At 36.8% G+C, this 15,748-nt stretch overlaps 1 protein-coding gene across 25 annotated transcripts in view; it reads left to right on the forward strand.

Moving 5' to 3' along the window:
• ABI3BP (ABI family member 3 binding protein) overlaps positions 1-15,748 on the forward strand; it is a 463,829-nt gene that overhangs the window by 315,170 nt on the left and 132,911 nt on the right. For 20 of the 25 annotated variants that reach the window (XM_056556215.1, XM_056556227.1, XM_056556223.1 and 17 more), the window contains 10 exons: positions 25-90; positions 1,650-1,721; positions 7,108-7,176; positions 7,280-7,354; positions 10,191-10,253; positions 11,669-11,740; positions 12,273-12,344; positions 14,736-14,789; positions 15,021-15,089; positions 15,235-15,309. In XM_056556215.1, coding sequence (XP_056412190.1) covers positions 25-90; positions 1,650-1,721; positions 7,108-7,176; positions 7,280-7,354; positions 10,191-10,253; positions 11,669-11,740; positions 12,273-12,344; positions 14,736-14,789; positions 15,021-15,089; positions 15,235-15,309 — 687 coding nt within the window. The remainder of the gene's footprint in view (positions 1-24; positions 91-1,649; positions 1,722-7,107; positions 7,177-7,279; positions 7,355-10,190; positions 10,254-11,668; positions 11,741-12,272; positions 12,345-14,735; positions 14,790-15,020; positions 15,090-15,234; positions 15,310-15,748) is intronic. The other 5 variants (XM_056556220.1, XM_056556241.1, XM_056556228.1 and 2 more) reach the window with 4 other exon arrangements.

The following is a 15,748-nucleotide window of genomic DNA, read 5'->3' on the forward strand; positions in this document are numbered from 1 at the left end:
GGATTTGTTTTTCTGCCTTTACAGGAGGTCAGCATGTTTATACTACACATGAAAGTATTGCTAGGACTGAAGCACCTCATTCTGTATCTGGTATAGTTCTAATTACCAATTTACAATATAAAATGTAAATCAGCATTCTTAAAGGGGTTATCCAGGAATAAAAAAACACAGCTTTTTTATTTATTTTTTTAAACAAAACAGCTCCACATCTGTCTCCAGGTTGGTTATGGTTTAATAACTTGGCTCCATTCACTTCAACGGAACTGAGCTGCAGAACCACATCTAACCTGAAGACAGACGGGGAGCGGTTTTTGTAAGAAAGTAGCTCTGTTTTTCTATTCCTGGATAACGCCTTTAAGAAGTGTTTAGAGAGCATCATCTTCTAACCTTATTTAGTCATGTATAGGTTTAAATTTGTATACAGTTATTACTTGCACAAATTATTTTGTTTACAGTATCTTTAAGATCAAATACTATACTGTATACATTTTTATATACATCTTTTTAGTTTATTTGAAAGTCTTTCTGATGGCTTGTGTTCAGTTACATTACTTTATTCAAGATTTTATTAGGTTAGAATAGTTCAGGTTCTGTGTTCATTTACAGTAGAACTTTTTACTCCTTTGTGTAAATATAATCTCCTTGTCACTTTCTTACTCTCAATGGTAAATTTACAATTGGTGAATTTTAAATTTTATGTTTGGATTTGAGAGATTTTACACATTTAATCAACATGGATGGACTATTTTTCTGCAAGGAAATTGGCCTGCAATGCAGATATTAAAGTCATCACTGTGTCAATTTTTGTTATATATTTTAACTAAGTATTTTAAAATCAACACTACAAATGCAGAGTTGCTTCCAATCCACAGCAGATGTGTGTCAAAATCTGTGGTTGATTTGAAGTGAAATAATCTGCCATGTGTGGACCTACTCTAGTGGAAAACCTTTTTTTTATATCAACTGGTGCCAGAAAGTTAAACAGATTTGTAAATTACTTCTATTAAAAAATCTTTACCCTTTCAGTACTTTTTAGCAGCTGTATGTTACAGAGGAAATTCTTTTCTTTTTGAATTTCTTTTTTGTCTTGTCCACAGTGCTCTCTGCTGACACCTCTGTCTGTGTCAGGAACTGTCCAGAGAAGCATAGGTTTGCAATGGGGATTTTCTCCTGCTCTGGACAGTTCCTGACACGGGCATCAGGTGTCCACAGAGAGTACTGTGGACAGGGCACAAAAGGAATTCAAAAAGAAAATAATTTCCTCTGTAGCATACAGCTGCTAAAAAGTACTAGAAGGGTAAAGATTTTTTTTAATAGAAGTTATTTACAAATCTGTTTAACTTTCTGGCACCAGTTGATTAAAAAAAAAATGTTTTCTTCCCGAGTATCCCTTTTATGTTATTGGGCTCTACTGCATTTACATTTTGTGATGTGGTTGGTAGGTTTCAGCAGAATGGCTGTTATTTAGTGGCCAAGGACTACAAAAGTGAGGTCTTGGGGATTCTTTCCATTAGAATATCACCAACTGGGTTTTATATGTTGTGTTTGGTATATATTATTTTGTGTATATTTACTGGGCTTGTGTTAGTACATTTTATATCAGTGCATTTCTGTTATTCTATTAATTAGTTAGGTTTGGTATTTTCCAGCGGTTACAACGCAAATTATACCAGCCAAACAAAGAACTCTGCCCTCTCATCCACGAACAAAAGTGACTACGGGTAAAGTTTGGTAGCTTTTAGTGCTGTTTTGTCATTTCAGAATGGCATTAGATATCATGGATTGCAAAGTACATATTTTTGCTTAAAGGCATGAATTCAGTCCACATCATTATCCATCCAGCATACGAACCATCTCACAATCCGTGATTCCTGCCATGCAACAATTTTTTCAGTAGCAGTCACTGTATAGCTATTCTCTTCTGCTTTATCTGTTAGAGCTATGTATTCTTCTATGAAAAACATTCAGCTCCAAATGAATGCTTTGAGGCTAATATATCAAACTAAGTTTTCGCTGCAGGTTACATTGCAAGCTCTTAAAATAAAGTCACTGAGGAGATGGTTTAAAATTGATGCATACATAAATATATAACTACATTTAATGCAGCTAAGGTGTATTATTATAAGATTTAAGTAGTATTTTGGCACCTGATAAGAGAACAGTAATAAAAATACAAGTGAAAGTCCCTCTCACTCCAACACATCTGCCTCTTAACAAGCATTTATTACCAATACAAGTACATGCCTTAAACTTTCTACCTTTACCTGCACTGTTTTCACTTCCAGTTCCGATAGATTTTGTGATGTAGCAAGTATAGACAGATTTATGTGCTTTAAGGGAGCAACAATGCAAATAAGGTTTGCATAAAATAATTTGTAATCCAGGAAGAAATCCAGCGCATTGCACATTACAACTGCAGGGTAATGGCTCCTTGGTTTAACTGAGGCACTTGGAGTAGGTTATCAACCATGTTCAGGATATACATAGAAAATTCAGCACTCTCTTTCATTCACAAATGGTGGTCAATCCAATAACCATGTGGTGAATGTCTTCAGTCATAAGACCTTTCTCAGACCATTAGATTGTCCAATACATCTAGATCACTGTTTCCCAACCCAGTCCTCAAGGCACACCAACAGTCCAGGATTTTAATTTTTCCCTGTTCTATTCCAATGGAGTAACTGAAAAAAACGGAATGTTGGTGTGCCTTGAGGACTGGGTTGGGAAACACTGATCTAGATGATATATGTAATTCATCCTGTAACTAAAAATATTCACTACTTGTTTTTTGGATTGTCCAATGCATTATGAATGAAAGATTTGCATAAAATTCTAAAGAGATCTGAATTTTAGATCATACAGTACAGCCCATTAGAGTTCAGCATAAATTGAATCTATTAGGCTGGGTTCACATATATCAAGCGTCTGGCTTGCACCGGAGGGAAACTGATGCTAGAACTGATCCCATTCATTTCAATGGGACAGTTCACATTCATTCAGCATCCCAATTTTGACACCGGATGGTTGGACACCCTGATTGGCACTGGACAGGGGAACGCAGCTTACTGCATTCCCCTGTCCGCAGTCCAGAAACAATGGACACCGGATGCCATACAACTGATGACAACTTGTCATCAGTTGTGGCACCAGTTGCATCCAGATCTAGGCTGAGTTCACCTATGCTGGATGCCGGACATATGTGAACCTAGCCTTACAAAATACAGTCTATTGCCTAGCCAATGTTCACTTGTCTATCAAATAGTCCCTATGTAGCGCAGTCCATAATTGCTGCCACTCCACTTTTCCAGTGGCATCTACTGTATGGCCATTGTTATCTACTGAATGTGAACTCATAATATCAGTATTCATATATATGAGAAAGATTTATATTCTTTTTCTTCTACATACAATGATTTGAAGCACAGATATCAAACACATTTTTAGTGCATTAGTGTTTTGTAAACTCAGCAGAAATCTGTTACATTTTTTAAGAGTTTTGAAGGTGTGACAGTGTATCTAAAATATTAAGGAAACTTCTTGTGACTTTGTTTTTTAATATTATGGTATCCATAAAAGCTTTTTTGGAAGTTTTAAGTTTAAAGGGTCTGCCTCAAAGGATTCTAAATTTGCATGTCACTGTCTTTAGAGGGGCAAGCATATGTCCTCCAATTCTTATTGGATAGATTGAATTTTTGTTTTTGGTATCTGTCTTTCAGCATTTATTGGACATCAGCATACTCATACAACACAGGGCAATATTTTTAAGACTGAAGCACCATACTCTATTCAGGGTATACATCCTTTTACACATTACACATAATTACACAATATGAGGTCTACTGCTTAGCACATATTTATAGGAAATTTGTAATTTTCTCATGTACTAAACATATTAGTCAGTTTATCAGCAAGAGTTGGAGAACATTTTACTTTCTTCATACTGTCTTATTTTATAGTCTATATTTGATCATGAGAGAAACACATTACTAAAATCAGTGTTTGCAGATTAATAGTAGACCTGAATGAAAAACAAAAAGATAAATATATGGTGCAATAAGGTGTAATAAAACCAGAGCACAACCATAGATCAAACCCATATAATTAAAAATATAAAACATTCAAAAATTTAGCACAAAATACAATTAATAATTTACAATGTACAAAGCAAAATATGAAATCATGGCATAGTTGTCATCATAAAATGTAAGATGTAGATTTCCAGAGTTCTAGAAATGGACATACAACATGGCAATGGTTGTCCTCTAAATAAGAACTAGAACGAAAACTTAGGTAGCTTCAAGCTGCTTAACCAGTTGCACTTTTCTGGATTTTTTTGGGTGATCACCCCACAACAGATTTTTACACATACTATATGTTTAGGTGCTTACACTTAGGTCTCTGTGATAAGTTTATTTTAGACTTTTATTTACTATATAGATGTGAGTAATGTAAAGACTGTCCTTTGTGTTATATTTTTATAGGTATTGATCCTGCAAATTCTGTACATGATCAAATGATTATCTACAATTGCAGTTACATTAATTCTGGCCCAGGGTCATAGGTGTAAATCTGATTCCCAAGTGAAACTACCCTTAATCCAGATTCCTTTTTTGTCTTCCAGTCTCAACTAATAAGTGTTGTCTGGGGGATTAGTATTTGAACTCTCTGACTAGTAATTTAGGGGTTTGGACTAACTGTTTATTTGTAAGATTTTAACATTTTTAAATGACATAGGAAAGAAAAAACTGAAAAAAGAAACAGGAAAAAATATGACCATAAAAGTTCCCAAGTATCATCATTATTACACTTACATCAATGACATGGTGACTATGAATCAAGTCAGCAATAAAAGTAGAATATGAATAACTTTACATAAAACAGGTCTCGTTACAATACCATCGAGATTAGCAACTTTGAAATAAGATATTAGTCATCAAAATAAGGTAATAACACAGTTATATTACCACGGAGAATGGTATGTCCCGATTAGAGACCAGCAAGGAATCATTCATGCATGTCTTTATATAAAAAAGAAAGAGAAAAAAAAAGGATAAGAACGATGATCTGGGTCCAGGAGTCGATCGGGGGTTTGGTCTTTTAAAGCGTATTTTTGTTCAGGAACCAGAGATGGTGAACAAATGAAAAAGATTGTTTTTGTAATATATAAAACCGACTGCCTAAGGCTATGTTCAGAGTGTTTTTTCAGGCGTATTGCATTTGTTAAAAATTGCTAAATTGCCTCCCCATTGTTTTACATTTATGTGCTCTATCTAAGTCTATGGAAAAGTGATTGTCTGTGCATGTAATATATGAAAAATACGGCCGCGTATTTACAGCCGCGTAATTAAGTGACATGTTGCTGCTTCATGCTTCCACATTTTTTACATATTGGCCCTTATTTACTAAGAGTGTTGTGTAGGTTTCTTTGTGGGTTTTAATTCCCTACAATTTGTTTTCCACGGTATTTACTAAGCTTTCCCTGCAGTTTCCACTTTCCCTACACTTTGCTTTTTTTACACATGCTCTGATCTGTAGGGTTTTCCTCAGCTGAAATCCACCACATTTTCTGTGGAAACTTTAGTAAATATGTTGGGATTTTGTGAAAATGTCGGGACAACCCCCTTTTCTGTGACCCCCGCCCCCTTTCCCCTACAGCCACACCCCTTTTTCGGGTTTTCTTAGCAAAATGGAGAGTTAGTTGAGGTTTTTTCAATTCAGGCACAATTTCAGGTGCACATTCAGGCGCAGACAGAATTTCAGGCGCATATTCTGGCGCAGACAGAATTTCAGGCGCAATGCGCCCAAAACTGGTGCACAACCCGACAAAACATGTCGGGTTTGCAATAGTAAATGAAGGCCATTATGTGCATAAACCCCTTTTCCCATAGACTTACATAGAGAACATTAATGCTAAAAATATGGACGCAATGGTGCGGACACATTTTAACAATAGTAACATGCCTGAAAAAGCACTGCGTGAACCTATCCTAAAATTAGCAAACAGAACATTGCCTAGATCATTATACTGCCCATGGCAGCTGTCATCTTTTCCATAGGTGAGTGATGCACATGCACCCAACTGTCCATATAAAGTAAAAAACAAATGTGATTCATCAGACCAGGCCATCTTTTCTCATTGCTTTATGGTTCAGTTCTTGCTTTTGTGCCATTGTAGGGTGCTCTTATTGGTCTGTGGCATCACAGTCCCATGCACAACAATCTGCCATGTACTGTGTGATCTTACACTTTTTATTTTTCTCCTTCCTGTTGGTTCTACTTCTGACTTTGGTTCAAACACAGCAGTAGCAGTTTTCAAAAACACAAAAAATGCCTGCCATGTGTGATGGTAGCCTAATATTAACAGCTGCCATGATAATAAAATAACAAAATAATCAGTGTTATATCCATCACCTGTCAGTGGTTTTAACATTATGGCAGAGAAACATCTAATTATTTATATCCAGACAATATTCTGTATTCATTTATATGCATACAAAGCTCTACTTTTTATCATCCTCTTTTGTCATTGTGCATACTTAGTGTATCTTCCTTGTGGATCTGTACACTGCTACACTCAGCTTTTCTTCCACAGAACAATTTATTTTTATGTTCCTGAGTCACCTTCGAGCCTATGTTAACTGAAAAGGGTATTCCGGTGAAAAACTATTTTTTTTTTCATATCAAATGGCTCCAGAAAGTTACACAGATATGTAAATTACTTCTATTAAAAAAATTTAATCCTACCAGTACTTATCAGCTGCTACAGTTGAGTTGTTCTTTTCAGTCTGACCACAGTGCTCTCTGCTGACAGCTCTGTCTGTCTCAGGAATTGTCCAGAGCAGGAGAAGTTTGCTATGGGGATTTGCTCCTACTCTGGACAGTTCCCGAGACAGACAGAGGTGTCAGCAGAGAGCACTGTTATCAGACAGAAAAGAGAAACTCAACTTCAGCAGCTGATAAGTACTGGTAGGATTAAGATTTTTTTATTAGAAGTAAATTACAAATCTGTTTAACTTTCTGAAGCCAGTTGATATGAAAAAAAAATTATTTTTCACCGAAATACCACATTACCTGGAAGCTAAATGTGAATTGTACTCTTTTTTCCAGTTCCAAATGAAACTGCATCATTTCACCCAAAACCTTTGCCTAGCACTGAAGGACAAAATGCTGAAGCTGGTAAAGTCATTACCCCTTTAAATGAGCAATATTTTTGTTCCTATGACAGAATTCTTTCCTCTTCTAACAGCCTCCATGGCTTCTTGTTTTCATTTGACCTCAGACAGCAAACAGCCAGGTTCTGAAATAAGTAGAACTGAAGCACCGCACGCATATGAAGAAGAAAATGTTACTTTAGGTAATAATTCAATGAAGCAGCAGTCCTTATTTTACCCAATGCAAGGTCTTTGGAAAAGCAATTAAGCATTCATTTATAATCCCCAATAAAAGCTGTCATTTTTGATTGAGGCTTTTAAGCCAAAGCCAGAAGTTATTACAGAAGGAAGAAGTAGAAGTTCTTCCTTTATACTTCCTATTCCTTTTGAATGCACTTCTGGCTTTGGCTCAAAAAATGTCCAATCTTAACTGATATGAAAGGTAATCGCATTTTGTAGCATACCTACTGAGGACGTAACTATTTTGGACCTTGAGTACTCAGTCAGATCTGCAGTATTCTAGTGAAAAACATCAATTGAAAACAAGCTTTGGCATTGGTGGAAGTGTTTGGGAGGGGGGTCTGCCTCCCTGCCGCCCTTCGCTTTTAAGGGGTACTCCGGTGGAAAACTTTTTTTTTTTCATATCAACTGGCTCCAGAAATATAAACAGATTTGTAAATTACTTCTATTATAAATGTTAATCCTTCCACTACTTATCAGATGCTTATACTACAGAGGAAGTTGAATTGTTCTTTTCTGTCTGACCACAGTGCTCTCTGCTGACGTCTCTGTCGATGCCAGGAACTGTCCAGAGCAGGAGAGGTTTCCTATGAGGATTTGCTCCTACTCTGGACAGTTCATGACATGGACAGAGGTGTTAGCAGAGAGCACTGTGGTCAGACAGAAAAGAACAACTCAGCTTTCTCTGTAGTATACAGCAGCTGATAAGTACTGGAAGGGTTACGATTTTTTAATAGAAGCAATGTACAAAACTGTTTAACTTTCTGGCACCAGTTGATTTAAAAATTTGTTTCCATGGAGTACCCCTTTAATGATGGGTCTCATCCTATACACAAATATAAAAAGGAAGGATAGACCTGTCAAATTACCCAAGCTGAGCCAAGTGTGGAAAAAGCAGCAGACACACCACAGGTTTTAGGAAACAAATTAGACTCTCTTTAAGTACTGTAACATCCTCCACAATTAGCTAACTCAGCTGTTTTCTATTTACTGAATACCTTCGGTAGCTGCAAATAGGTCAGAGGGGGCTAGGTAGCCCTTACTCTTAAGATAGATTGGGGGGCCAGAGGAGGAACACGGACCTAGGGGACAATTTTGGCATATCCTGTGGCTATAACATAAATGTCCCAGATGATTTATTTCTTAGATTGGAACATCAAAGTTGAGTCTACACTGTATACTGTAGCTTCACTAAAACTTTTACTTACCTGTGAGGCACCACTATGAAGACCTCTCCTGGACCATTACTGAAGCCAGTGCCAAGCCATAAATTCCAGGCTCCACTGTAAAGAGCCCTAAGAACTCAGTAGGGACTTTTTAAGGTTATAGGTTGAACTTGATGAACTCTGGTCTTTTTTCAACCTTATGAACTAAGAAAAGTCATTTTATTACAGTGGGGATCAAACATTTGTATTAATGTGCATAAAGAATCCAAGGAAAGATGGAAAAATCTCCAAAAGACATCAAATTACAGATTAGACATTCTTATAATATGTCAACATAAGTTAGATTTTATTTCCATCATTTACACTTTCAAAATAACAGAAAACAAAAAAATGGCGTCTGCAGAAGTTTGGGCACCCTGCAGAGTTAATATCTTATACTGCCCCCTTTGGCAAGTATCAGAGCTTGTAAACGCTTTTTGTAGCCAGCCAAGAGTCTTTCTATTCTTGTTTGAGGTATCTTTGCCCATTCTTCCTTACAAAAGTCTTCCAGTTCTTTGAGATTTCTGGGCTGTCTGTCACGCACTGCTCTTTTAAGGTCTATCCATAGATTTTCAATTATGTTGAGGTCAGGAGATTGTGAAGGCCATGGCAAAACCTTCAGTTTACGCCTCTTGATGTAATCCCCTGTGGATTTCGAGGTGTGTTTTCTTAATTACATTCCGAACAGAGGATATTGACATCTGAAAACGTTTTGCTATCTTCTTATATCCTTCTCCAGCTTTGTGAGCATCAACTATTTCCAGTTTCAGATTTCTAGACAACTGCTTAGAAGAACCCATGGTGCTGATTGTTGGGGCAAGGTAAGATGAGTCTGGGCATTTAAAACCTTTGAGATTGACATCACCTGGTCTTCCCAGATGATGATTGAGAACAATCCATGAAACTTGCAGGTCTCAGCTTTGCAAAGGGGGCAGTGCATGCTATAAATTCTGCAGGGTGCCCAAACTTTTGCAGACGCCATTTTTTTGTTTTCTGTTATTTTGAAAGTGTAAATGATGGAAATAAAATCTAACTTTTGTTGACATATTATAAGAATGTCTAATCTGTAATTTGATGCCTTTTGGAGATTTTTCCATCTTTCCTAGGCCTCTTTATGCACATTAATACAAATTTTTACCTGGGGTGCCCAAACTTTTGATCCCCACTGTACAACATACTGTCTGGCTCTTGACAGCACAGTTCAGAATTGGTGGGTCTGGCACAGGCACATCACTGTAATTTCAGTTCTCCTCTAATTATAATGCTTGGGACATACCTTTTAGGTGAAAGCTGAACTTTCTGCTATGGCCACAAATTTCTCATGAAGTTGATTTTTGTAGCTTACAGATACATTTCAGCAGTCTCCCATTCCGTTTACACATCCTGGTTTTTAATTGCAATTTGTTAAATTAAAAGCTGAAACAGATCATAAATGGAGGACATTTATTCCTGGCTTTGTATTCAGTAATTGCAACTATAAACCTGAATATGTGACTGCACACTTAATGGAACAATTTAGGAATCAGTTGATACTTTGAGCCTTGTACTATAATACCCCAGTGATATTTCAAACTCCAGGTGGTCTTTATTGCAGCTTCCCAAGATAAAACAGTTGTTCAGAAGTTTTCATCAACTTCCAAGCCAAAAACCACAACCGGTAAAATCAATTTCTTAATAACGTGCATGCAATTATTCAGAGATAGGATATATACTGAGAGAAATAGTACAGCCAGTAATATGCTGAAGGCTGGATAAATGCTTTATTAGCTGCTGCTGATATCTTATGTTGGCTTTTATTATGGGCTGTTATTATAAATATGCCATATGCCTTTTTCCCCCATGTATCACGTGCTCTGTATTAGACATGAAAAGGTGACCATGGTAGCTAATATTAGAACAGAATTACTTATTGACCTTAAATAGCATTGTGTTATTATTTCTTCTGCTTTTTATTCCAACTGCCATAGGAAACAGTAGAGAGCTCTCAATATAGGCAAAATGTATCTAGGGGGCAGGGAAAGCAAGATGCCATTGTCTTCAGCTATTAACTGCGGAGCCTTAAGTAATGTTAGAAAGTGGAAGCATCATCTTTGCAACTTCTGCTGTACTGTATAGTCTAGTCATATGTAGCAGTGGATGTTATTTTCTGTAGCATCAAGGAACTATATTGTACAAATCAGACATAGTATATTACATTTTTCCAAGACTAGAATGAATATTGACACAGCTTTCATTTATTTTCCCTATATCAATGACTTTATTGAATATTTAGGAGTAGTAAATCTGACCTGTTTTGTTATCTACAATAATTTTTATTGACTTTTTCAACTTGAGAAACTTGAAAAGCTTGAGGAACAGAGAGACTGCAGAGTGAGCTCTGGGCTGCGGCCGGGTAGCTTGTAGCAGCAGATTTCTATGAGCGGAAAACACAGCTACCCGGCCGCAGTTGGGAGCTTGCCCTTCAGTCCCTCTGTGCTCCTTTGATGCATCCACAGTGCGAAATATGCTTTGAATATGCATCGTGTGACCCTGGCATTAAAGAAAAATATAACGAATATTTTAAACAACAAACGTGCATGTGCTAGGCATTCAAAGAGAAAGTATAAGGTTAGATTTAAGCTTTTTCTGAAGCCACTCCCTTTTAAAAAAAAATTGTCTTGTATGGTGAAAACAAGGCAAAATTATTTTGAAACCGTGTCTTGCACCACTTTTTGATTGACGCAGTGTTCTCAAAAAAAGTACATTTTTGTAAAATTTCCCTCAAAGGAAAAAAAGGTCAGTTTTGACTTTTGTTCAAAAGATAAGAAACATCTATAGAAAATGTCCTCTATATATTTAATGCCCCATCTTTCCCAAGCCTTCACTTCAAAAATACCTCCATCTTAACTATTAAGGCCAGTGTAAGTTTCTGTGTCTGACCCATTTTTTATGATAAATGATCTCTAATGTATCTAGGTTATTTCCTTCAAACAATGTAAAGAATTTCCAGGGTAGATATTAGATGATAGTCATATATGTGAAGAAATATTACTGTATTTAGCTATAGATTCACATTTTCTTTTCTAACTGTAGTACATAAGACAACATCCAGACCTTTTACAACTATTTCTTCCACAACTTCACAATGGACGCAGTCAACACAGGGTAATATGTCTTTATTTGTTATGCCCCAAGTTCTGCTTTAAAATGCTTTGCTTCAGCAATATTAGGGCTATTCTTAAGTAGAAAGGTTCTCTGTACCTTTTTTTTCTCTTAGAAAATTATTTTTCCTATGTAGTAGATTCGGCTGTGCAATCGATTCATAACCATACATGTGCATGAGTAAATTATATCCTTTTCTGGAAGTCTGCAGTAGCCCTTTTTATTTATATACACCATGTGTCAATACTGCAGGGCTAAACTTACATTAATTATGTACATGCATAAACTACCTCAAAATGATTTAGTACACTGCATGTTGTACAGGTTGCATATATGCAGGGGTGCTGGTAAGCTATGAAGAAAACTAGGGCACCATGGGCACCAGAAGACAACTAAATGTGATCACTGGCACCAAAAGTCCTGGGCCAGTGGACAAAGGAGGCACATGAAATATATTTGTGTAGTTGCATGTTTTTTCCTGTTTGCAAAAAAAAATTACGTTTGGTAGAACTGACAAATTGCAATTATTTTACAGCATCAAAGAAAGCCACTGTGTCTCCGGTGCAGCATAAAACACCATTGCCCAAAAAGACACACCCTACAGCTGGTATTGTTACTTTATTGCAATGTTCAGGGGGTTTACAGGAGACTGGGTTCACACACTGTAAAATTAGGACCAAAAAAGGTATAAAATAGGTTTAAAAAAAAGTGGCAGTTTTTTAAGTTAAAAGGTGCACACGTTGTTTATCCCCTTGAAGGGGTACTCCTTTGCTAGACAACTTGTCCCCTATGCATAGGATAGGGCATAAAATGTCTTATCGTGGGGTCCTGCTGCTGGGACCCCCCCTCGATTTTGATGCAGACGCCCAGCTTTCTGAACATTATGTTTATTAGGGCGGGTTTGGGAGGCCGTGGTTGTGATGTCATGCCATGCCCCCTTAATTAAGTCCCATCATGTCTATGGGAGGAGGCATGATGGTGACCACGCCCTCTCCCATAGACATGAATAGAGGAGGTGTGGTCTGACATCATAAGGGGGTGTGGCATGAAGTCATGGCCATGGCCTCCCAAAACCCAGCATTCCGAACACTGAGATTGCAGGGGGGTCCCAGTGACAGATAGGGGATAAGATGTCTAGCAACAGAGTACCCCTTTAAGAACATATCCTGTTTGGGCCGATTTTCATCTTTGCTTTTTCATTTTTTCCTTCTTATGAGACATATCTCTTTTTTTACAGAGCAATATAGGCTTTCTTGTGGGGCCAATTGTACTTTGTAATGACACTTTTCATTTTACCATAAAATCTACTGAACCAAACGATTATTATTTGTGGGGGGAAAATGACATTTTTTTAGGGGGTTTCTTTTTTACACACTTTATGGTGACATTTTATCTATATTCCGTGAGTCAATCCGATTACAATGCTACCCATATTAACATGCTTTTCTATTATTGTACCGCCTTTTAAAAAAAAGTTAAACTTTTTAAAACTTTTGTTGCTTTTGACATCTTCCATCTTTATGATGGCTAACTTTTTGCTGTGATCTGTAGCTTTTTACTTGTACTATTTTGGTTTAAATTAGATTTTTCTTAGATCAAACTATGATATAGCAAAAAAATAAAAAAATAGAAATACTTAAAAAAAATTAATTTATGCAATTCACTGTAATCTTTAGATTGTTTATACTAATAAATACAATGCCGAGCTTTGTTTATAGATGTGAGTGACGACAGATGCGGCACCCGATCAGGTATAGACAGGTACTGCATTTGTCATTAAATCTCCTAAATGCCTCGATCACTATTGATTGCAGCACTTAAGGAGTTAAATTACTGACATCAGTATTATCGCTGATGTCGATTTTTGACTGTGAGTTCCAGCTACTGATAGCAGCCGTCACTCACATCTATGAACCAAGCTCAGCTACTGAGCTCGGTTTATAGACCTCCTGAACTGCCATCATGTAAATGTATGGCATGGTGTGTTAAGGACCAGGCGGCCATGCCCTACATTTACTTCCAATGTTGCCTAGTGGTAAAAAACAAAAGTCTGTAATTCCAATGTTTATACTCACGGACTCATTTTCATATACTGTAATATAACACATTATTAGGAAAAAAAAGGCCGCTTTTAATACCTATTTTACAGCTTTTTTTTTGTTTAAATGTTCAAGTGTATGAACATAGCCTAAGGCTAAATGCACAATGGACAGAATCGTTGCTGATTACAGTATCAGCAAAGTAGATGTGATTTTTCCAATTTCATGTACCCAAAGCAGATATTTTCCAGACTAAAATGGATCTGCGGTCTGGATTTTACAACCTGCAGCATGTCAATTTATGTTTTCCCCACTGAAATAAATGGGGGAAAGAAATATCTAAATATCTGCACCAAACACGCCCCATAATCTACACAATTACAATTTTTCTTTGAGGATTTTCTTGTGGAATTTCTGTGGAAAAAGCTAGCAGCAAATCTAGCCTATTGTGTATTTACCCTAATAGTATCCAACAGCCTAACCTTAAGCTTTAAATGGGTACTTTGCCACTAAGCATCTGGCACCCCCTGTGATCTCCGTGCAGCACCCGGCATTCTGAACGAACGGTCGGTTTGGGGTGCACTCATAGTGACATCACTCCACGCCCCCTCGTGACATCACACACTGTCCCCTCCAGTGAGCCCCCTAATACTGGAAGTATTTAGGCCTCACAGACCAGACCCGTTTAACAATATGAGACAGGCTGTACTTTTTTTTTATTTATTTTTTTATGTGATAATTTATTACTTATTAGGAGCTGTATACATATCCATTGTTTACCAGTATGCTCCAACCTGCATGTTCTTTATTGTGTCCTAGTTGATAATGGTGTAGGAAGTAATATGCGTATCTTTTGCACAAGTAATAGGGGAAATTTACCAGTAGAAGTCAGCAGAGATTTATTCATCTAGTAACAACAATTCGTTAAATGCCATAACTAATATTTCCATTCCGTTTAGTTTTAAAGGACATAGATCCTACTCAGTTACTGGAAGAAACAACCACCACCATGGGTAAATAATTCTTTACCATTGCAGTCTCCTCCTTCATTTTGAACCATGTTGCATGTTCTTTCCTAGGCTTGCATACTCCTTGATAAAAGAGGCTTGCATCTCTTTGTTTTTGCAGATTTTGCTCATTATTTTCTCTTTGCCAGGTTCTAAAATCATATGATCTAATTCTCATTGGACATTGGGCATACATTTATATATTAATGAAGCCAAGCTCTTCCTTTATATTTTCAGCTCAAACCAAAACCCAAAAACTTATTCCCAAAAAGGCCCACACTACAGAACTTCCATCCTTTCCAGTTGGTAATAATTTATTTATTTTGTAGAATTTTTCCACTATTGTTTTCTTTTATGTAGGACTTTTCATAGGAAACAGCCCAGTGGTATCAGTCCAATGTAGAAGAGGTGTTACGTTGCTAATACTGTAATACTGTTTTATTCCATGCAGATCCTAGAACAACTCATAGTCTTCCAACTGACGATTTGGGATATGATATTTTTGAGCATTCCAAGATACCACTGGGTAAACATCAGATTTTGTTTCTGTCAGTGTCATATTTGCTCAACATTTTGTAGTTTTGGCTTCCATTTCTGCAGACAACTCTATGTATTGACAGCCCTGCATCTAAGTCTGTATCTCTCTTTTCTGGCCTTCGTGTGCCTCGATTTGTGCTTGTTGCTCATAGTAGTGCAGTTTTGAAAGCGCTTGGTGAACCATCCAACTATTCTAAGAAACTATTTTGATGCATAATAATTGGGGATTTTCCTAGCCTTGGTGCTGGAAAATATAGATTTTATTAAAGACAAAAGATGAGTATTATTCAAACTACTTTCTTTTACTACTGCAGCAGCAACCATTCAGCTTACAGAAAAAAGAAAACACGTAAATATGCAAATTAGGTATAGTCAGTCCTCCAATCAGTATGAAGCATAGTCCATAAAACCACTGCAGTCAACAGTAA

Source organism: Hyla sarda, chromosome 2, assembly GCF_029499605.1.
Source record: "Hyla sarda isolate aHylSar1 chromosome 2, aHylSar1.hap1, whole genome shotgun sequence".
Classification (NCBI taxonomy): Eukaryota; Metazoa; Chordata; class Amphibia; order Anura; family Hylidae; genus Hyla; species Hyla sarda.